The 23,803-nt window shown below is 42.3% G+C and overlaps 2 protein-coding genes across 7 annotated transcripts in view; both read right to left on the reverse strand.

The window, feature by feature from the left end:
* Positions 1 to 4,623, reverse strand: part of vwa3a (von Willebrand factor A domain containing 3A) — a gene marked incomplete at its 3' end in the record, with an annotated part of 35,287 nt that extends 30,664 nt beyond the window's left edge. For all 6 annotated transcript variants that reach the window (XM_055884257.1, XM_055884281.1, XM_055884276.1 and 3 more), the window contains 2 exon segments: positions 1,214 to 1,341; positions 4,535 to 4,623. In XM_055884257.1, coding sequence (XP_055740232.1) covers positions 1,214 to 1,336 — 123 coding nt within the window.
* A 5,455-nt stretch (positions 4,624 to 10,078) lies between these two features.
* Positions 10,079 to 23,803, reverse strand: part of mosmoa (modulator of smoothened a) — a 41,383-nt gene continuing 27,658 nt past the window's right edge. The window contains exon 3 of the mRNA XM_055884292.1: positions 10,079 to 17,040. Coding sequence (XP_055740267.1) covers positions 16,856 to 17,040 — 185 coding nt within the window. The 3' untranslated portion in view covers positions 10,079 to 16,855. The remainder of the gene's footprint in view (positions 17,041 to 23,803) is intronic.

The raw sequence follows: 23,803 nt of genomic DNA on the forward strand, positions 1-23,803 counted from the left end.
ACATTACAGACAGACAGGTGCAATACGGACTAAAACACAGACAGCATTACAGACAGACAGGTGCAATAAGAACTAAAACACAGACAGCATTACAGACAGACAGGGGCAATACGGACTAAAACACAGACAGCATTACAGACAGACAGGGGCAATACGGACTAAAACACAGACAGCATTACAGACAGACAGGGGCAATACGGACTAAAACACGGACAGCATTACAGACAGACAGGGACAATACGGACTAAAACACAGACAGCATTACAGACAGACAGGGGCAATACGGACTAAAACACAGACAGCATTACAGACAGACAGGGGCAATACGGACTAAAACACGGACAGCATTACAGACAGTCAGGGGCAATACGTACTAAAACACAGACAGCATTACAGACAGACAGAGGCAATACGGACTAAAACACAGACAGCATTACAGACAGTCAGGGGCAATAAGAACTAAAACACAGACAGCATTACAGACAGACAGGGGCAATACGGACTAAAACACAGACAGCATTACAGACAGACAGGGGCAATACGGACTAAAACACAGACAGCATTACAGACAGTCAGGGGCAATACGTACTAAAACACAGACAGCATTACAGACAGACAGAGGCAATACGGACTAAAACACAGACAGCATTACAGACAGTCAGGGGCAATAAGAACTAAAACACAGACAGCATTACAGACAGACAGGGGCAATACGGACTAAAACACAGACAGCATTACAGACAGACAGGGGCAATACGGACTAAAACACAGACAGCATTACAGACAGACAGAGGCAATACGGACTAAAACACGGACAGCATTACAGACAGACAGGGGCAATACGGACTAAAACACAGACAGCATTACAGACAGACAGGGGCAATACGGACTAAAACACAGACAGCATTACAGACAGACAGAGGCAATACGGACTAAAACACAGACAGCATTACAGACAGACAGGGGCAATACAGACTAAAACACGGACAGCAACGACACAGGCAGTAATAACGTGGAGAAAGAACTATAAAGACACAAACAAGATTTAGCCCATTACACTGTGGATTCAGCATCTGAATGGTTATACATTAGACACAAACAAACTACAAATCAGTTCAATGAAATGCTTTCAAGGGAAGACTAAACACTATTTATCCAGGTTAGTCTCATGGAGATAAAATTTATTTTTCAAGAGAGAACTTGACCAGCTCACCAGTAAGTCCTGTGTTTGGTTGACATGGGTGACCAGTAGACCATCGTCTCTGTGAGGGGCAGACAGAGACACATCTTCCCAGGGAGGGCAGTCATCTCTGAGGGAAGTACTGGCCGCTTCCATCACACCTGTTCACCAATGAACACCCAATAAAAACACACTATAACACCCAATAAAACACACTTTCAAACACACTGTATCTCCAACCTTCATTCAGAATGGCAATACTGTGCATCATGCAACACCTTTGGAGTGTGCAACATCCTCATAGGCCGGTGGCTTATTAACATGGATACATTGGGCATCACCTCTGATCTAATGACAGACAACACAATATGACACTCTTGACTTCTTCTAAAAGAGTTCCTCAAAGGCATCTGTAAGACCTGCCAAAGTACAGTAATTAGCATCCTCTTTGCACACCCAGGCTGCATCACATCCGGCCGTGATTGGAAGTCCCATAGGGCAGCGCACAAATTGCCCAACGCTGTCCGTTTTTAGCCCGTGTAGGCCATCATTGTAAATAAGAATTTGTTCTTAACTGACTTGCCTAGTTAAATTTAGGTAAAAATAAAAAACACCCTTATGAAAGGACAGAAGGCAGCAGCTCCCTGTAGTGTAGCCCTAGCAGAACAGTTGGAGACATCCAGTGTAGTTAGAAGAGTTTGTAGTGAGACACAGTTCAGACAGAGGCAGTAACCCTGTGAGCTCTGTGGCCACTGGGGAATAACGAAACAGCAGCACAGCACTGTCACAGACTGACTGGGGCTTCAGTGTAATCAATACCCATTGATTCTGTTCATGAAGGATCTTATCCATGCAGCCATCTGTCAGACACCTGTCCACCAGAGGAGGTGGGAGGAGCTATAAAAGGATGGGCTCATTGTAATGACTGGAATGGAACAAATGGACCGGAAGAAAAAAATACGGTTTCCATGTGTTCGATACTGTTCCATTAATTCCATTCCTGCTATTATAATGAGGCCATCCTCCTATAGCTCAGCCAACCAGCCTCCTCTGCTGTGCACAGACTTCCCAGAGGAGGATAAGAAGGGAGGGAAGGTAGTGCTTTCAGACTTCCCAGGAGAGGATAAGAAGGGAGGGAAGGTAGGGCCTTCAGACTTCCCAGGAGAGGATAAGAAGGGAGGGAAGGTAGGGCCTTCAGACTTCCCAGGAGAGGATAAGAAGGGAGGGAAGGTAGGGCCTTCAGACTTCCCAGGAGAGGATAAGAAGGGAGGGAATGTAGGGCCTTCAGACTTCCCAGGAGAGGATAAGAAGGGAGGGAAGGTAGTGCCTTCAGACTTCCCAGGAGAGGATAAGAAGAGAGGGAAGGTAGTGCCTTCAGACTTCCCAGGAGAGGATAAGAAGGGAGGGAAGGTAGGGCCTTCAGACTTCCCAGGAGAGGATAAGAAGGGAGGGAAGGTAGGGCCTTCAGACTTCCCAGGAGAGGATAAGAAGGGAGGGAAGGTAGGGCCTTCAGACTTCCCAGGAGAGGATAAGAAGGGAGGGAAGGTAGGGCCTTCAGACTTCCCAGGAGAGGATAAGAAGGGAGGGAAGGTAGTGCCTTCAGACTTCCCAGGAGAGGATAAGAAGGGAGGGAAGGTAGGGACTTCAGACTTCCCAGGAGAGGATAAGAAGGGAGGGAAGGTAGGGCCTTCAGACTTCCCAGGAGAGGATAAGAAGGGAGGGAAGGTAGTGCCTTCAGACTTCCCAGGAGAGGATAAGAAGGGAGGGAAGGTAGTGCCTTCAGACTTCCCAGGAGAGGATAAGAAGGGAGGGAAGGTAGTGCCTTCAGACTTCCCAGGAGAGGATAAGAAGGGAGGGAAGGTAGTGCCTTCAGACTTCCCAGGAGAGGATAAGAAGGGAGGGAATGTAGGGCCTTCAGACTTCCCAGGAGAGGATAAGAAGGGAGGGAAGGTAGGGCCTTCAGACTTCCCAGGAGAGGATAAGAAGGGAGGGAAGGTAGTGCCTTCAGACTTCCCAGGAGAGGATAAGAAAAAGGGAAAACAAATGATGATTGGCTGTGCCTGGCTCCGCAGTGGGTGGGCATATGCCCTCACAACCCCACCCATGGCTGCGCCCTGCTCAGTCATGTGAAATCCATGGATTAGGGCCTAATTACTTTATTTCAATTGATTGATTTCCTTATATGAACTATAACTCAGTAAAATCACTGAAATTGTTACATATACAGTGCATTCGGAAAGTATTCAGACCCCTTGACTTTTTTCCACATTTTGTTACGTTACAGCCTTATTCTAAAATTGATTAAATAAACATATTTCTTCATCAATCTACACACAATACCCAAGAATGACAAAGTGAAAAAAGTTTTTTTGAAATGTTTGCAAATGTATTAAAAATAAAATACAGAAATACCTTCTTTACATGGGGCGGCAGGTAGCTTTGTGGTTACCAAAAGGTTCCTGGATCGAATCCCCGAGCCGACAAGGTTAAAATCTGTTGTTCTACCCCTGAACAAGGCAGTTAACCCACTGTTCCTAGGCCGTCATTGTAAACAAGAATTTGATCTTAACTGACTTGCCTAGTTAAATAAAAATAAGTATTCAGACACTTTGCTATGAGACTTCAAATTGAGCTCAGGTGCATCCTGTTTCCATTGATCATCCTTGAGATGTTTCTAGAACTTGTTTGGAGTCCACCTGTGGTAAAATCAATTGATTGAACATGATTTGGAAAGGCACACATCTGTCTATATAAGGTCCCACAGTTGACAGTGCATGTCAGAGCAAAAACCAAGCCGTGAGGTCGAAGGAATTGTCGTAGAGCTCTAACACAGGTTTGCCAAAAATAAATTGTTTTTGATTTGTCATTATTGGGTATTGTGTGTAGATTGATGAAGGAAAAAAATATACATTTTAGAATAAGGCTGTAAGTAACAAAATGTGGAAAAAGTTAAGGGGGTCTGAATACTTCCAGAGTGCACTGTATTTTTGTGGGTATATTGTCTCACATTCCTACCGCCAAAAACGACCAACTGCAAAAGACAACCGGTAAAGTACTGTACGTTAAAATGTAACGCTATTAAACATTCTGGCTTGAAGAAACTTTGGTTTAAATTCTCACTTATGCCCAACGTCAGGTTTCCAGGCAAATCATTATCATAATGCCAGGATGGCCCTTTTTTCAACCACATTGGTTTAAGGCATCATATTCTTAGACTACTCTTTATTTAGAGAAAAATGCTATAGGGTTTTGAAAACATGCGACTACATTAGATCATATCTGAATTAGATAGGATGCAGTAGTTTCAGAATCTTGTCATTTGTAAATTGATACAATTTCACCGGCGCGTTCTACCTTTGCTTGCGGGGTCGACCAGTGGACAATCAGAGCGTCTTCTTTCTCAAGACATTCTGAAGGCGCAAAACATGGATGTGTCCGATAGGTGCCTCGCGCCAGTTTATGCAATCATCGTTTTTTTCTCAAAGCTTCTTAAATCGTATATAAAGTTGTACAGATATATTGAGGGTGCTTCGCTGAGAATTTTCGTGTGGAAAGTAGAGGCTGGGACAGTCGTAACCTACCCTCTTCAATGTTTCTCATCTCCAAGGCGACCGACAATTTCCCGATCTGTGCGAGGGAGTGCGCATTTTTGAAAGAGAGTACATTAAGACGCACAGGCAGGTAAAGACATGGAACATAAAATACCTGTAACTGTATTGACAGGAAAATGTTATATAGATTTAACATCTGAATCAAAAACGTTAATATTTTACCTGTAGGGTAGGCCTAGGCAGGCCTAATAACACTGTTCTCAGCCTGGTCTCATAGACTAGACGTAAAATAGTAAATGTCAATCCGGGACACCAACATTAGTATGATATGTTACGTATAGTAGTGTTGATAAGACAAATGGTTACTTAAGGCAAAAACAAAAGTAGGATGGTTAGTCAGGGTGGGTGTATAACATGAACGTGTAGCAACCCAAAGATTGGAAGTTCGAATCTCATCAGGAGAACTTTAGCATTTTAGGTATTTAGCAACTTTAACTACTTACTACTTTTTACTTCTTTGCAACTACTTAGCATGTTAGCTAACCCTTCCTCTAACCTTAACCGTTTTAGCTAAACTTAACCTTTTTAGCTAAACCTAACCTTAACCCTTTAACCTAACTCCTAAACTTTAACCTAACCCCCAGCCCTAGCTAACATTAGCCAGCTAGCTAATTTGTAACATATTTACATTTTGAAAATGTGTAACATATTCTACGTTTTGGAAAATTCGTAACATTTAATACGAATTGTAATTCATAACATATCATACGAAATGGGTGATGGACATCCACAAATTAATACATATCATATGAAACGTAACATATCATACGAATGGAGTGTCTCCACGTACAGAATAATACGAAAGACTGAGACCAGGTTGCTGTTCTTGGCAGGCATGATCTATTCTGTTGGGCTTCCACTAAAACTTGTAGGCCCAAAGAGGGTTCATATAGCCTACGTTTTCCCCATCCCCTCTGGTAGGCTTATTGGTATTTTTATAAATCAAATCAAATTTTATTTGTCACATGCAGATGTTAATGCGAGTGTAGCGAAATGCTTGTGCTTCTAGTTCTGACAATGCAGTAATATCCAACGAGTAATCTAACCTAACAATTTCACAATAACTACCTTATACACACAAGTGTAAAGGAATGAATAAGAATATGTACATAAAAAAATATATGAATGAGTGATGGTATAGAACGGCATAGGCAAGATGCAATGGATGGTATAGAGTACAGTATATACATATGAGATGAGTAATGTAGGGTATGTAAACATATAAAAGTGGCATTGTTTAAAGTGGCTAGTGATACATTACATCAAGATGGCAAGATGCAGTAGATGGTATAGAGTACAGTATACACATATGAGATGAGTAATGTAGGGTATGTAAACATTATATGAAGTGGCATTGTTTAAAGTGGCTAGTGATACATTAGATCAAGATGGCAAGATGCAGTAGATGGTATAGAGTACAGTATATACATATGAGATGAGTAATGTAGAGTATGTAAACATTATATGAAGTGGTATTGTTTAAAGTGGCTAGTGATACATTACATCAAGATAGTAAGATGCAGTAGATGGTATAGAGTACAGTATACACATGTGAGATGAGTAATGTAGGGTATGTAAACATTATATGAAGTGGCATTGTTTAAAGTGGCTAGTGATACATTTATTACATAAATTTTTTCCATTATTAAAGTGGCTGGAGTTGAGACAGTATGTTGGCAGCAGCCACTCAATGTTAGTGATGGCTGTTTAACAGTCTGATGGCCTTGAGATAGAAGCTGTTTTTCAGTCTCTCGGTCCCTGCTTTGATGCACCTGTACTGACCTCGCCTTCTGGATGATAGCGGGGTGAACAGGCAGTGGCTCGGGTGGTTGTTGTCCTTGATGATCTTTTTGGCCTTCCTGTGACATCGGGTGGTGTAGGTGTCCTGGAGGGAAGGTAGTTTGCCCCCGGTGATGCGTTGTGCAGACCTCATTACCCTCTGGAGAACCTTACTGTCACGGCCGTTAAAAGAAGAGGACCAAGGTGCAGCGTGGTGAGCGTACATTTTCTTTTATTAATAAAAATGATGCCGAGCAAAACAATAACCACTACAAAAACAAACCGTGAAGCTAAAGGCTATGTGCCCTAAAGAAAGTCAACTTCCCACAAAGAAAGGTGGGAAAAAGGGCTACCTAAGTATGGTTCTCAATCAGAGACAACGATAGACAGCTGCCTCTGATTGAGAACCACACCCGGCCAAACACAAAGAAATAGAAAACACCCACCCCAACTCACGCCCTGACCAAACTAAAATAGAGACATAAAAAGGATCTCTAAGGTCAGGGCGTGACACTTATGGTAATGGGCAGAGCAGTTGCCGTACCAGGCGGTGATACAGCCCGACAGGATGCTCTCGATTGTGCATCTGTAAAAGTTTGTGAGTGTTTTTGGTGACAAGCCGAATCTTAACCCTGCCATTGTGAACAATTATTACATTAAATATAATATAGTCTTATTTCCACAAGGTGCTTGCTATGCATTGTATCAATGCACTCTAAAACGAAAAGGTTCCTGGGGTATCCTTTAGGGCTTCTTCAAATCAAACAATGGGGGAACCCCTATAAATTATTTGAAGAACCCTTTAAAAGGGTTCTTATTATTAACAATACGCATAACAATAACACAATATTTTAGTTGTCAGTGTTTATTATGATTTTAGTGGCAAAGCAGCATAAAGAAATCTAAATATGAGGTAAAGTCCCAGCAGAGCCCCAAGTCCAATGGGTCTTTCCTCTGGTGTGTTGATGTTAATGTGTTGATGTTCCCTGTATCCACAGCCAGAATGATTTTGCAGCGAGTGGTGATCGAACAGGTTTCCTGTTATATTCATGTGTAGGGAGGGGGAAGTCTGTGAATCCCAAAAATAGTATTTATACAGATGTTTAACAAAACATGCACACAACAGTATTCATACCTTGGTTTTTGTGGTAAATGTGAATGAAAAAAACTGTCACGACTTCCGCCGAAGTTGGTCCCTCTCCTTGTTCGGGCGGTGTTCGGCAGTCGACATCACCGACCTTCTAGCCATCGCTGATCCATTTTCATTTTCCATTGGTTTTGTCTTGTCTTCCATCACACCTGGTTCCAATCCCATCAATTACATGTTGTGTATTTAACCCTCTGTTTCCCCACCTGTCCTTGTCGGTGATTGTTTTTTGTAAGTGGATGTGTACATCTGTACTGGTGTGCCCATTGATAATTATGTTTTCTGGTGTTTTTTTTGTAAACAAACTGAGCAGTTGGAAACAGTTATTTCTCTCCTGCGTCTGACTTCTCTGCCGCCAGTTAAACACCCTTACACTGTTTTGATAATGGTTTTCATACACATACCTTGTCTGTATTGTAGAGGCCTATTGGATTTTCATTGAAGAGGTAAGTGAAGAGGATGGTACATGTGATCTGCATAACATACCATACCTTTGTATGCCTCGTCTGTATACTTGCAGACAGACACAAAAGTGAGCAGTTCAGTCATCTGCACCCAATACAGCTAGCCTTCAACATATTCTTACAGCCTACAAATTCTTACCTCTTTGTTGATTGATATCCATTGAATTGTGTCCATTTTCTGTTTTAGAAAGATTTGCACAAATATGAAAAGAGAGATGGTATCGTTACAAAACAATATCCATTTAGATCATATAAGGGACAAACCTTAAATTGAGGAGATCTTTACATTTCTCAGTTAAGTGCCTGCACCTGCTGTCCTTTCAAATCATGTTTCAGTTGGGCAGTTAGGTTCCTGCAAGAACCCCCACCAACTAAGGAGGTTCCTCAATGAACCCTTTTTGGGGCAATTTTCAGTGCCGAGAATGCTAAGGTTCTTCAAAGAACTTTGAGAATCTTAGAAGAACCCTTGTTGAACCCCTAATTTTTAGAATGTATGCTACAGCTTCCTGCCAAATTCACTACAGTGACCTCTCTCCTCACTGCTGCTTGGAGAAGGAGAGACTGCTGCAGCCTGGCTGGTATTATCTGCTCAGGTGAACTAAATCGAGTTGGAAGGCCATCAAATGAGCAGATGGGCACCACGTTTCCGTCTAAGTGCCCTTGGCAGCACTGACACAGTAATCTATCACAGTCAACAAACGTGAAAGCCATAACGCATAAAAAGCATGCATTTAGCAAGAAAAAACATTGTTGCATTCAATTACAACCTTTGAAAAGGAAATGTTTCCATATGTATAATATTTTCTGTGAGATTATGTTCCTACACTTCCCATCCACGTAACGTATGCCCCTATACATCAGCACCTGTCAGTGTCTAGGCTATAACACCTACAGAGATGATATCAGCACCTGTCAGTGTGTAGGCTACAACACCCACAGAGATGATATCAGCACCTGTCAGTGTGTAGGCTACAACACCCACAGAGATGATATCACCACCTGTCAGTGTGTAGGCTACAACACCCACAGAGATGATATCACCACCTGTCAGTGTCTAGGCTACAACACCCACAGAGATGATATCACCACCTGTCAGTGTGTAGGCTACAACACCCACAGAGATGATATCACCACCTGTCAGTGTGTAGGCTACAACACCTACAGAGATGATATCACCACCTGTCAGGGTGTAGGCTACAACACCTACAGAGATGATATCACCACCTGTCAGGGTGTAGACTACAACACCTACAGAGATGATATCACCACCTGTCAGTGTGTAGGTCACTAATATATGCCATTTAGCAGACTCTTTTATCCAAAGCAAGTTAGTCATGCGTACATATATTTCACATATGGCAGGCCACAGCAGGAATCAAACCCACAGCCCTTGGTGTTGCAAGCACCATGCTCTACCAACTGAGCCACACAGGACCACAGGATATTGGTAAAAGAAAGGGGGGGATACCTAGGCAGTTGTACAACTGAATGCGTTCAACTGAAATGTTTCTTCCGCATTTGAACCCAACCCCTCTGAATCAGAGAGGTGTGGAGGGCTGCCTTAATCGACATCCACATCTTCGGCACCCGGGGAACAGTGGGTTAACTGCCTTGCTCAGGGGCAGAATGACAGATTTTTACCTTGTCAGCTCGGGGATTTGATCCAGCAACCTTTCCGGTTACTGGCCCAACGCTCCTACCCGCCAGTCTATGCATGTATCAATGTACCTACATTCATTAACCTCTATCTAGATATATAATGTCATATTAATGATGTGCTTAGGCTATAAATGTGTAATGAAGGGTTTATATTATAGAGTTAAAAATAATGTACAAATGTTACCTTTATGAAGACAAATGTAGAGTATGCAGGAATTAAAACAGTCAGTTCATGAAATCCTTAAGCAGTGGATTTTATTTTGGTACATTTGCTCAATAACATAAGTACAGGTGATAAAAAGGGGTTTCTTGTTCATAAACCACAAATCAACAGAAGAATACAAATAAAAACATTCTGAAAAGTTAAAATCCCAAAATATATGAACAATTATAACCTGTGATATTTCCCAGACATACACCACAAAAAAACATACATTAGTGATTATTACAACAAATCCCCAGCATTTCCGGCAGAGAAACACCAAATAATGTTCAAAATCGACATCGACTTGAGTGTGCTTCATCGCTAAAGACTCTTCATTTTAGTCCCATTGAGGAGTCAGTTGTTTGTACAGTGAACATCTCTCTCCTTGATAACCTCAATGTGGTCTGCTAATACATCTATACAGACAAGATGCAGGTTGTTACCATCATCAAAGCAATGTACCATTTTGATTGATATATCAGTGTGTGTGTGTGTGTGTGTGTGAATTTGTGTTGGTATAAGTAAAGACAACAGAAAATATATAGGGACTGTGTACTTGATATGGCCCTATGAACATTTCATCAGTAGAATGAATCATCATTCATCATAGAAGTCAGCTATTCTTTCACAGTTCTCTTAGCTCTCTATAAATTATACAGATTTATAGTAATAATTTGATGGGTGCTTATATTTGTCCTATTTCCCACCAATACAAGCGTGTATTAATCAGCATGTGTGAATTTGCTCTCCCTGAGACTCTCCCTGAGACACTCAGAGAGTGGGGTCACGGCCAGATTTTGAAAATAGATCCATAACATGTCCTTGGTGACTGGGTATCCTAATATGATCACAGGTTGTGCTCCTACTTAAAATGTAACATTATGTGGAGAAAAATAGGTTCTATATTCATCAATATGAAAAAGGACCCATCATTATTATGTCTGCATGGTGTTGCTTCAGGCCAATCTGATTGCAGGGTTTCAATTTGATTACGTTCTGAGCTCTCAATTAATCAAGCTTAATTAATTGAGCTCTTAATTGCGATTGAGAGGTCAATTTAAGATTAGCTCTTTGTTCAATTCATCACCACACGACCGTGATGCTTTTAGTCAAGTTCGCAACTGATTCATCTTAATTAACGTAACTAAAAACAAATATTCTTAATTGATAACTAATTTGCATTCAAGAATGGTCTCAAACACTCTATACATTTCTCCCGTCGGTTTTAATCATATAAAACTGTGTTAAAATGGTTTCAGCGTGAATATAGATCTCCTCTGCAAACTGTTTTACCAATGACTCATTCCAAGCACGAGAATGTGGCAAACATAGAAATATAATTCCTAGAAGAGAAAATGGCATTCTATTTTTATGGTGGCAAATGGATGGATTGGTTAGTCACAGACGAGCTGAGGGACCAGAGATAGCCTCTGACCGTTTGAATCCAGCCAGCACACCCACACTGCTCTCAGATCTGTCAGGGCTCATCAGCCAGGGCTCATCAGCCAGGGCCCAGAGGGAAGCCCATGTAATTCTAGGCTGGGAGATTCATCCTCAAACCTCATAACCTGTCACTCAAACATACACACACACACCCATACATAGACATACATAAGGTACCCGCACATGCGCAGATGCATGCATGTGCACACACATACACTATGGCTCTGTGAAGGCTTTCAGCTGTCATTTAGCTCAAGTTACTGAGAAAAACAACAACATTGTACCAACAGAGCAGCGCAGAACACAAAGAGAGGGGAAGAACCTCAGATGGTGAGGGAAAGGGTGGAAAGAGTGTGTGCTCAGACAGAGCAGATAAACAGATTAGACACGTAGTGTATGTAGATGAGTCACCATTGAGGAGGAAGAGATGTGGCTGCTGTTCTCTATGCATGTAAAGCTGTTCTGCAACAAAGTCATGGTCTAGTCTGAAGGCAACCATATCAGATCACTCCATAACAGAATCAGGGTCTGGAATTTTGGGGGGGATCATGTGATGTCACCTGGAAAACCTCTGAACCTAAGTTATATACTAGGCTATACACTCTTAGAAAAAAAAGTTCTTTCTAGAACCTAAAAGGGTTCTTTGGCTGTTCCCATAGGAGAGACCCTTTGAATAACCATTTTTGGTTCCAGGTAGAACCCATTATGTTACAGGTAGAACCCTTTTGGGTTTCATGTAGAACCCTTTCCACAGAGGGTTCTACATGGAACCCAAAAAGGTTCTACCTGGAACCAAAAAAGGGTTATCTTATGTTGAAAGACAAAGAACCCTTTTTGCTAAGTGTAGACTAGGCCCAGAGTTGTTACTGGTCAGGTCACATGGTCAGGAAAAGCTTCCTGTCTCTGGTTGACTGAACTTAATCCTTAAGAGTCTAAGCACATATTTAACCTTTTTTTGGGGCACTAAACTTTTAACTGGTACCGGGCTACCCTCAGATGCGTCTTGTGAGGGTCATAGAGTAAAACAACCGACATGTGTAGGAGATTCTCACCTTTCCGTGTTCGTGAGAGTCTCACCTTTCCATAGAGGGGTCATGTTAGTGTGTAGCCAAAACTGTTTGGACGCTACAGACAGAAGTTGGCAGATCGGTGGTACCGACTTCTGGCGAGTCCCGTGACGATTGTGGGGGTCGTAGAGAACACAAAATGTAGAACACCATCGTGAGAGTCTCACCTTTCCATAGAGTGGTCATATAGAGTACCACAGTATGAGTCATAATACCCATAAAACCTAGCAGTCAAACAAGGAAATGGTTGCATTTTCATACATTTTTCACCATAGGAGATTTTAGAAACACTTAAAATAAGGCCTGCTTCGTATAGGCTTACCCTGGCGTGACATTTTGATAACCGTGTAAATCTCTCTAGGACAAGGTGACCTTTATCAATATATTCGCCTGTAATTACTCCCCCCTCACCCCCACAAAAATGAAATGCTAATTAGCTGCTAATATGGCTGTCAAATAACTACAAATGCCATGATGATCTGGACAACTGCCAAATCAAGTCAAAGGTAAGAATCTCTAGATTAACTATCTAATGTTAGATACATTTTATAATTAATAAATTGGTTACATTTCTTTGACAGTATACCTGTTAGCAAAGGTGTCAGCTGAAGATGACGTGCAGGAGCTTGCAGGGTTTTGTAGTCTTGTATGGTGTCTACTTTGATGCTAATTAGCATTTTCGCATCTGAGAGTAAATATATTGATAAAAGTCACCGTGTCCGAGAGAGATGTACACGGTTATCAAAACTTCATGCCAGGGTAAGCCTACATGAAACACAGCCCTTATTTGAAGAGTTTCTAACATTCCCTATAGGAAAAATACATCTTAGGAAAATGATTGGAACCATTTCCTTGTTTGACCACTAGGTTTTATGGGAATTATGACACCTCCACTGTGGGGCTCTATTAGTTTGGAGGCCAAACCGTTTGGACACTACAAACATTTTCGTGAGAAGACCGTGTCATTGTCTGACAAACACCGCTGTAGCTCGGACAACTTCCACTGCAAATGCTCCATCTTAAACAGACAGATTTTGATGGGGATTTGTTTATTATGCTAATTACATTTCCACAGGGGCACGGACATAGACTCTAGGGGGTCAATCTAGCTGGTAAATTCATTTGAATGGCAAAATGGCAGACTTCACCTAATACCCAAAAAAGAACCAGCTCTCTTTATCCAAACAACCAGATTTGGGACATTCCTCATTACAAAATGGGCCAAATGGCACACTATACCAACATATCAGGGAATAGGGTGCCATTTGATGGGGAATAGGGTGCCATTTGGGATGCACCCTAAATTTTTCGCTCTGGTGTGAGGATTGCTCCATCTGTTGTTATCCAAGAGGAGTGAAGCAGGTGTTACTAAAGACACTTTCATGGTTTAACTTCATTTTAAAATACTAATTTCTTTCTCTCAGAAAATAACAGGTGCAAACTTTGGACTGGTGGAAGTGATTGGTAAATGTGTCCCTTTATTTCCTTTCTTTTGGATTTAATTGAGAGTATGGATCACATCACAGGCATTGATTAGTTTCAAGATGGTTGACAGAGAAGATGCTGTAATTAGATGGAAGAGGAGCCTTGACTATTACACCTGTAGATCTCATGTCTTTATTTGCATAGTTGGTGCCTTTTATTCTATACAGTCAGATGATGTTAGTGACTAGTGTCTTGCTAATAATTTACCCAAACAGTGAATGTGCACTTCCATATAATCAGATTATCATTTTGCTGTGGATACATTATTCCTTTTTAAACTGTAAATAATTAGTGTTTGTAAATGATGGAAGGAAAAATGTAATCAGTTGCATTATGTAAATCTTTGTCCATTCTTGGCTGGACACACACAGACTTCTGAACAAAACCCACATTTAACAGAAACATGAATGCAGTATGAACACGAATGAAAGGTCACTCATAGGTTTGACTGTAAAACTTAACTGGAGATTAAGTCAATTCAAAGGTGAATATGGCAAACACTGTTAAAGTCTTCAAAAAAGAAACAACTTGAATCAATAGTCGCGGGGTTGGGAGGGTACTGTACGTTTTGTTCTTCACTAACTTCACTGGTGCTCATTTCCAGATGAACAATAATCACTTTGCAGGCTGACTGAAAACATATAGCCCTTCAACTGAGATGCACCTTGGTTGCCTCTGTCTTCTACATAGGTTTGTGTTGAAAAAAGTGCAATGTCTGAAAACATTCAGATGGGAAGGCCATTTGGAGATGGCACATTCTTCTACAGATTATTCCATAAGAAACTGAAAAATATATAACTGAACCCCCCCCACAAATTAAACGATTTTTGAGGTAAAATAAATAAATAAATAAGTGGTCCACTGGATTATTTTATAAGTTTTACATAACTTTTGAAACAGGGAGGTTTTCTCCTACTGAACATCGCCCTGGTTTTTGTCATTGCCTTTTATCAGAGACCGGTGTGATTGGCTACTCCCTAACCAGTCAAAGACACTAGTTGATAAATGACAAACCAGGCAACACATAAACCAGCTGACATGGTGGCCCTCGAGGCCTGGAGCTGAACACGAACATGTTGAAACAGAATAAACATTATACAGTATGTAGAGTGATTGTGTCAGACTCAAACACATCTGTCTTTTTTCTCTTTTTATTCAGTGAAAGATAAATAATTTGCGTTGATCACAAGCTTTATGCCTGATCAAGACAATACAATTTCTAGGGAACTCATCGCCATGGTTTGGAAAACATAAAAGTAGTAGTTTGAATAAGAAAAAAATATGAGGTAAGAAGTTATTTTTTTATACATTTGTGGTGCCTCTTCTGCTATTAGCTATACCGTTGAATGCACAGTGCTTCCTAAAACAGAAATTCTGATCATGGCACAACAACAAATCAAACTAGGAACCAGAAAGGGCTTCTTCACAATCCATATTATACAGACCAACACAAAGAAAAGCTGAGCAGGAATGGAAATGGACAACAAATTCTTCACCATGACTTAGAGATTGAGCCCGAAACACGTGTGTGTTTGTGTGCGAGTCTTTTGTGCATCTGTTAGTGTGTGTGTGCGTGTGTGTTTCACAGGCATCGGGCAGAGCACAGTAGTGAGGCACAGCCCCACACAACGACCTGACCTGCAGTCCCTGATGCCTTTTATTACTATTTTACAAAGCAAAAACAAAACATCACTCCTGCCTGATCCCATCCATGTTTCATAATAATCTAGGTGCTCTCAGTCTTCATTCCCTTTTTCCTTTCCTGTAGAGCAGCTGGTAGGTGCTTGACTTACTGTGTGGTGCCTGGCTAATTAAGGAACCTTGGTCCTCAGGGCCTGGGGTCCTATCCTCCCCTCTCTGGAACAGCGCACCTGTCTAAATCCCATGGATTATATGGGTCATGGTGCGGGGGTTAAGGTTAGGGTGAAGATGGAAAGGCCAATGTAGCAGTCCACCCTCCTTCTTCCAAAGGGGACTTGCTCATGCCCAGCAAGCTAGGATGCCACCTAGGATGTCATCTCAACCAACCTTCCCCCTCTACCCCAAATAGCTCCCTCCCTAGTTACTGCCTAACCATGGCTGAAGTGACTCTTGTCCCAGGCCACACATGGGGAGGCAGAGAGACAATGACCCCCTCAGCAGCCTCTTAATATACCCTTACAGCTCCTCCAGAGGTTCGTTGACCCAAACCACCTCAAACCACCTCAGTGAAAAAGGGGGAAAGGAGAAAGCAACAACCCCAAAAAACCCTAAATGGAAGAAACCAAAACAACTGAAATAGTGTAAGAAGCCAAAAATAGCAACAGGAACAGTTGAGATGACAACGGTTTGTTTTCTCGCTGGGCAGGAAGGGTGAAGTGGAGATCCTCTGAAAGGTGTGACGTCATAGTTACTGTCGCCGTGGCAACAGCAGGGGGTTTGGGGAAAGGACGGCGGTCGTTCCAACCCCCCCACCCCTCTTCACCCCCCCCATGGAGCGGACGTGTGTCTCCCACATCGCTCTCCAAAGTGCAACAACAACAATGTAAAAATAACATGTTTTAAATAAGCAAAGGCAGAGAGGGGAAAAGCCTGAGTCAGTTCGACAGCGTCCATATTCGTCCATGTCTATTCATCTCAGTTAGTTTGTTATTCCGCGTTAACCGTCCCAGCTGCATATCGTCACACCGTCCGCCAGAGACATCCCATCCCTGCTTTCTGGCCAGTGTTTTTCTTTTTAGTCGTCCATTTTTCTTTTCCTCCATTTGATTTATCTCCTGTGTATGTTTTTCCTCGGCCCCAGCTGAAAGTCCAGGTGGCAGAGCGGTAGCCGCAGTCAGCCGGGCAGGCACACCTTGCCTGCGAACAGCAGTCCCACTATGGTGAAGAAGATGGAGAGGACAAAGAGGACGTAGGAGGAGCCCACCACCGTGTTGTTGGGCAGCTTGTATGGCTGGCCACCCACCTCGTTGATGTAGAAACCGATGGGGAAGATGAGCGCCGCCATACAGAACAGGATCACTGAGGGGGAGAGAGATAATGTTAGACATGTTGGAATTGTTTACTATTTCCTGTGGTGTTTGCTACACTGGAGACAGCTCTGTTTTCAATTAGGATGAAACCTGGGATGGATTGGATGCTTGTCAACCAAATCTCCCTTTGGGATAATAAAGATTGACTTGATTTGTTAATTGATTGAGTGACTGACTGACTAATTAATTGATGAATTTAATGACTGAATCATCACTCGTCCTCAGTAGGCCTACATACTACCGCACAACGTCACACACACTACAGAACCAAAACACTCGTCCAAGGCCCCAGACACCATCACGCCTCAACCCTTTTACATAAATAGACCTTAGCTGTGAAGGAGACACACTCCAGTCTCACCAGCGTGAATGTACCAAGGTCACGAACACACCAACCAGACCATGCAGGCTTTTAGAAGAGCTCCAAAAACAACAGGCAGACGGACGCTCTTCGGCATAGGATAATGGGGCCTTTCAGTGGGCTTCCAAGCAGATCAATGATCAGAGGGAGAGAGAGAGATGGAGGAATGGATGGAGAGGGAGGAATGGAGAGAGGAGAGAGAGAAAGTGTGTGTGTGTGTGTGTGTGTGGACGTGTTTAACTATACTACTGGGGACCAGAAGTCCCCACAAGAATAATAATCCCAAGAAAAATTGAACATCTGCAGACAGTCCCCATAAGGTAAAATGCTAATTTCTAGGGGGTTTAGGGTTAAGGTTAGAATTACTGTTAGGGAAAATAGGACTTTGAATGGGACTGAATTGTGTGTCCCCACAAGGTTAGTTACACAAGACTGTGTGTGTGTGAGAGAGAGAGTAGGAGAGCGAGAGAGAGAAAAGTGAGTTGGCGTTGTAACAAACTGAGGCAATTTTATAATCCACTCAGCTAGAGGGAGCCGAGACCAGGGAGCATCTCTCTCTCTTCAGACAGTCAGGGCAGCAGGTAGAGGGACTCAGGACCTGATCAAGAGACACAAACACCAACTGAACACCCACACATGTACGCACAACATAGATTCTGTGGGCTTTGAGTGAATCTGTCCATCTGAAGCAGTGTTACTAATCTGAAACGGCAGAGCCAAGGATTTACACATACTCTATAAAACATACTCAAAAGGTAGTATAAATATAGAGTTGAATTACTTTAAAAGATGACTTTAAAAGCTAATTCGATATACTGTAACTTAATCACTCAGGCTAACACTAAACCAGTGGACATGCGGTGGTCTGCCGTGAAATAACTTCTGCTCTCCTCTCTCCTACATGGTAGAGTATCCGTGTTCTCTCCCTATCAGCAGCAATAGAAGGGCCACCCCATCACATACCAGGAGCTATAGGAGAGAGGCTGCAGACATGTTCCCCAGGCATCCTACTCTGTGTCGAAAAAAGCAACAAGTATCATTATATAAAAAAAACAAGTAAAAATAAATAAATATATACAGTACCAGTCAAAAGTTTGGACACCTACTCGTTCAAGGGTTTTTCTTTATTTTTACTATTTTCTACATTGTAGAATAATAGTGAAGACATCAAATCTGTGAAATAAAACATGGAATCTTGTAGTAACCAAAAAAGTGTTAATGAAATCAAAATATATTTAAGATTGCCACGTTGTATAAATGATTGGAGACAGGCGCAGGAATACATAATAGGGGGTTTTAATACTCCACAAAAAATACAACATGCCATGAAAAGGCACGGGGAAGAAGCCCCCAAAAAAACACAGGGATGTAACCCAAACAAAAGAGCGAGGTTAAACCTCTAATAAATACACGGGACGAGACCTGTAATAACAATACACAGGACGAGACCCGTAATAACAAGTGCACAATACACGCAGCACGAAAGTCGAAACAACAAAGCACAGGTACTCACAAGACCAACAGACATGGGAACAGTAACCGACCAAGACAATGGTGAACAGAGGGCACATATATACAATTACTAATCAGGGGGAACAGGTGTGCATAATGAGACAGTTCAGTAACGCCTAGAGGACGGTGACGTAGACCTCCGGAACTGGTGCACGGAATGAGCAGCAGTACCAGGGGGGATCCGTGACAAAGATTTTAGATTCTTCGAAGTTGCCACCCTTTGCCTTGATGACAGCTTTGCACAATTTTGCATTCTCTCAACCAGCTTCACCTGGAATGCTTTTCCAACAGTCTTGAAGGAGTTCACACATTCTGTATGTTGGCTGCTTTTCCTTAACTCTGCGGTCCAACTCATCCCAAACCATCTCAATTGGGTTGAGGTCGGGTGATTGTGGAGGCCAGGTCTTCTGATGCAGCACTCCATCACTCTTCTTCTTGATCAAATATCCCTTACACATCCTGGAGGTGTGTTGGGTCATTGTCCTGTTGAAAAACAAATAATAGTCCCACTAAGTGCAAACCAGATGGGATGGCGTATCGCTGCAGAATGCTGTGGTAGACATACTGCTTAAGTGTACCTTGAATTCTAAATAAATCACTGACAGTATCACCAGCAAAGCACCCCCACACCATCTAACCTCCTCCATGCTTCATGGTGGGAGCCACACAAAGACACAGCGATTGGAACCAAAAATCTCAAATGTGGACTCATCAGACCAAAGGACAGATTTCCACCGGTCTAATGTCCATTGCTCGTGTTTTTTGGCCCAAGCAAGTCTCTTCTTCTTATTGGTGTCCATTAGTAGTGGTTTCTTTGCAGCAATTCGACAATGAAGACCTGATTCACTCAGTCTCCTCTGAACATGGATGTTGAGATGTGTCTGTTACTTGAACTCTGTGAAGCATTTATTTGGGCTGCAATCTGAGGTGCAGTTAAATCTAACGAACGTATCCTCTGCAACAGAGGTAACTCCTTTCCTGTGGCGGTCCTCATTAGTTTCATCATAGCGCTTGATGGTTTTTTTCGACTGCACTCACTTGACGAAACTTTCAAAATTCTTTACATTTCCCGGATTGACTGACCTTCATGTTTCTCTTTGGTTATTTGAGCTGTTCTTGCCATAATATGGACTTGGTCTTTTACCAAATAGGGCTATCTTCTGTGTACCATCCCTACCTTGTCACAACACAACGGATTGGCTCAAATGCATTAAGAAAGAAAGAAAGTCCACAAATTAACTTTTATCAAGGCACACCTGTTAATTGAAATGCATTCCAGGTGACTACTTCATGAAGCTGGTTGAGAGAATGCCAAGAGTGTGAAAAGCTGTCATCAAGGCAAAGGGTGGCTACTTTGAAGAATCTCAAATAAAATATATTTCAATTTGTTTAACACTTTTTGGGTTACTACATGATTCCATATGCGTTATTTCATAGTTTTGATGTCTTCGCTATTATTCTATAATGTAGAAAATAGTAGAAATTCAGAAAAATTCTGGAATGAGTAGGTGTGTCCAAACTTTTGCACCCTTTTTCTCCCCAATTTCGTGATTACGATCTTGTCTCATCGCTGCAACTCCCCAACGGGCTCGGGAGAGTCACGCGTCCTTCTAAACATGACCCGCCAAACTGCGCTCCTTAACACCCGCTCGCTTAACCAATGTGCCGCACCAATGTTTCGGAGGAAACACCGTTCAACTGACGACCGAAGTCAGCCTGCAGCCCGCCACAAGAAGTCACTAGAGTGCGATGAGCCAAGTAAAGCCCCCCTGGCCAAACCCTCCCCAAACCTGGACGATACTGGGCCACTTGTGTCCCTATGGGACTCCCGGTCACAGCCGGTTGTGACACAGCCTGGGATTCGAACCAAAGGCTGTAGTGACACCACAAAACACATTAGACCGCTGTGCCACTCGGGAGGTCATAAATATATATTTCTGAAGAGACAAGCACTTGGCATCCATTTCAAGACACCAATTAGTGTGTTAGACTTCCTGCTGAGATAAGTGATGTAACACTGATAATAAGTCACTGCTCTGGCACCCCACAAAGAGGAGTGACACACCAGTCCTGATGGGGCACAATACGGTTTGTGTGTGTGTGTTCAGTGTGTGTGTGTGAGCAGTGACTTGGCACAGGGACAAGGTCAGGAGAAAAATCATTAGGGTAGTTATCGGTCTTAATCCAAGTGATTAGACTCTTGGTTGGACCAGTTAATTAAAAAAGTCATTGTTAATTAGCATCATGAAACTCCCCATGTTTGGTTTTATTTTGGGGCTTTCAGAATATTTATTTGAAGATATTGCAGCCTCCCCAGCTATCAAATGTTAGTTCCCAGGACGATCTACACAAAACACTCTAATGTCAGTGGGGGAAAAATCTAACAATTGTAAAAAATTCTGGAAAAATAAAACACTAGTATATCTTGATTAGATAAGTATTCAACCACCTGAATTAATCAATACATATTAGAATCACCTTTAGCAGTGATTACAGCTGTGAGTCTTTCTGGGTAAATCTCTAAGAGATTATCACACATGGATTGAGCAACATTTGCCCCAAATTCTTCAAGCTCTGTAAAATTGGTTGTTGATCATTGCTAGACAACCATTTTCAGGTCTTGCCATAGATTTTCAAGCAGATAAGTCAAAACTGTAACTCGGCCACCCAGGAACATTCACTGTCTTCTTGGTAAGTAACTCCAGTGTAGATTTGGCCTTGTGTTTTAGGTTATTGTCCTGCTGAAAGGTGAATTAATCTCCCAGTGTCTGGTGGAAAGCAGACTGAACCAGGTTTTCTTCTAGGATTTTGCCTGTGCATAGCTCTCTTTAGTTTTTTTTTTTTATCCTGAAAAACTCCCCAGTCCTTACAAGCACAACCATAACATGATGCAGCCATGACTATGCTTGAAAATATGGGGAGTAATACTCAGTGAAGTGTTGTTTTGGATTTGCCCCAAACATAACACTTTGTATTTAGGACAAAAAGTGAATTGCTTTGCCACATTTTTTGCAGTATTACTTTATTACCTTGTTGCAAACAGGATGCATGTATTCTGTACAGGCTTCCTTTTTTTCACTCTGTAAATTAGGTTAGTATTGTGGAGTAACTACAATGTTGTTGATCCATCCTCAGAGTGTGATAGGAGAAAACAAACTGTTTAAAAATCACCATTGCCCTCATGGTGAAATCCCTGAGTGGTTTCCCTCCTCTCCGGCAACAGAGTTAGGAAGGACGCCTGTATCTTTGTAGTGACTGGGTGTGTTGATACACCATCCAAAGTGTATTTAATAACTTCACCATACTCAAAGGGATATTCAATGTCTGCTTTTTATTTTATTTTGACCAATCTAACAATAGGTGCCCTTCTTTTCGAGGCATTGGAAAATCGCACTGGTTGAATCTGTGTCAGAAATTCACTGCTTGTCCAGAAGTACAGAGATGAGGTAGTCATTCAAAAACCATGTTAAGCACTATTATTGCACACAGAGTGAGTCCATGCAACTTATTATGTGACTTGTTAAGCAAATGTTTACTACTGAACTTAGTTAGGCTTGCCATAACAAAAGGGGTTGAATACTTACTGACTCAAGACATTTCAGCTTATTTTTTTTTATAAATGATTATGATAATAAAAAAAAGAAAAGAGAACTCTACTTTGACATTATGAGGTACAAAGAAAAGGCAAGTGACAAAAAAAATCTCAATTTAATAAATTTTAAAGTCAGGCAGTAATACAACAAAATCGGTAAAATGTCAAAGGGTGTGAATACTTTCTGAAGGCACTGTATGTCAAATAACCAAAGGAGAACGTTTAGGGAAGTGTTAGCTGGGTCTATAAGTGCAACTGTCAATTGGAAGTCAAACAAGATAATTCTCTGATTCCTGTGAATTACCACTGAACAGACGAACTGGAAACAGACTAAATCAAATCACGTTGCTTTGCCAGACACACAATCAAAGGCTTACAGATGATACTTTCTTCCATTCACGCTGAGGGCCCCAACTAAAGCTTCAATCATAGGGCTGATTTTCTAAACGCACATAGATGGAAATCAAAAGAGGCCTGGGGCAATAACTCCTCATATGCTTCCACAACACTTCAGCTACACATCATGTCCTCCAGCCCAAACCCACACAGGCTATTTTCCCCCCTCAGAAAGGGACTGATTTAGCCTAGCTAAAACAGCTCAGATGATGCCGCTAGCTCTCTATGGCTCTCTCTACACTAGCAGGCAGGCTGGCTGGCTGAATGTGTCCTGTCTGTGCTGCCAGCTAGCGAGGAGAGTGTTGTCTGGCTAACCCCCCCGGACTGGGCAGACACGGCTAATATTTACGTCTGTCCTCACTGCCGCGGCCATGTGTTTACCCACCGCAAGCCAGAACCTCAGTGTTTTTCAAACTACCTTAGCTGATATGTTACTGATCCTTAGACTAGTGCCTGTCAGAATACTGTACCTCACTGTACCTGGGGTGTACTGTACAGCGAAGTCAGACAGCGGGGTTTGCTAGGACATAGTAGTGTCTGGCTAGGGCCTAGTGTAAAGAGTGTAGTGTACAGGGGACAGAAGGGGGCCTGGCTAGGGCCTAGTATAAATACTATAGTGTACAGGGGACAGAACGGGGCATAGCTAGGGCCTAGTGTAAAGACTGTAGTGTACAGGGGACAGAATGGGGCCTGGGTAAGGCCTAGTGTAAATACCGTAGTGTACAGGGGACAGAAGGGGGCCTAGCTAGGGCCTAGTGTAAAGACTCTAGTGTACAGGGGACAGAAGGGGGCCTAGCTAGGGCCTAGTGTAAAGACTCTAGTGTACAGGGGACAGAATGGGGCCTAGGTAAGGCCTAGTGTAAAGACTCTAGTGTACGGACGACAGAAGGG

Source organism: Salvelinus fontinalis, chromosome 2 (genome assembly GCF_029448725.1).
Source record: "Salvelinus fontinalis isolate EN_2023a chromosome 2, ASM2944872v1, whole genome shotgun sequence".
NCBI classification, from domain to species: Eukaryota; Metazoa; Chordata; class Actinopteri; order Salmoniformes; family Salmonidae; genus Salvelinus; species Salvelinus fontinalis.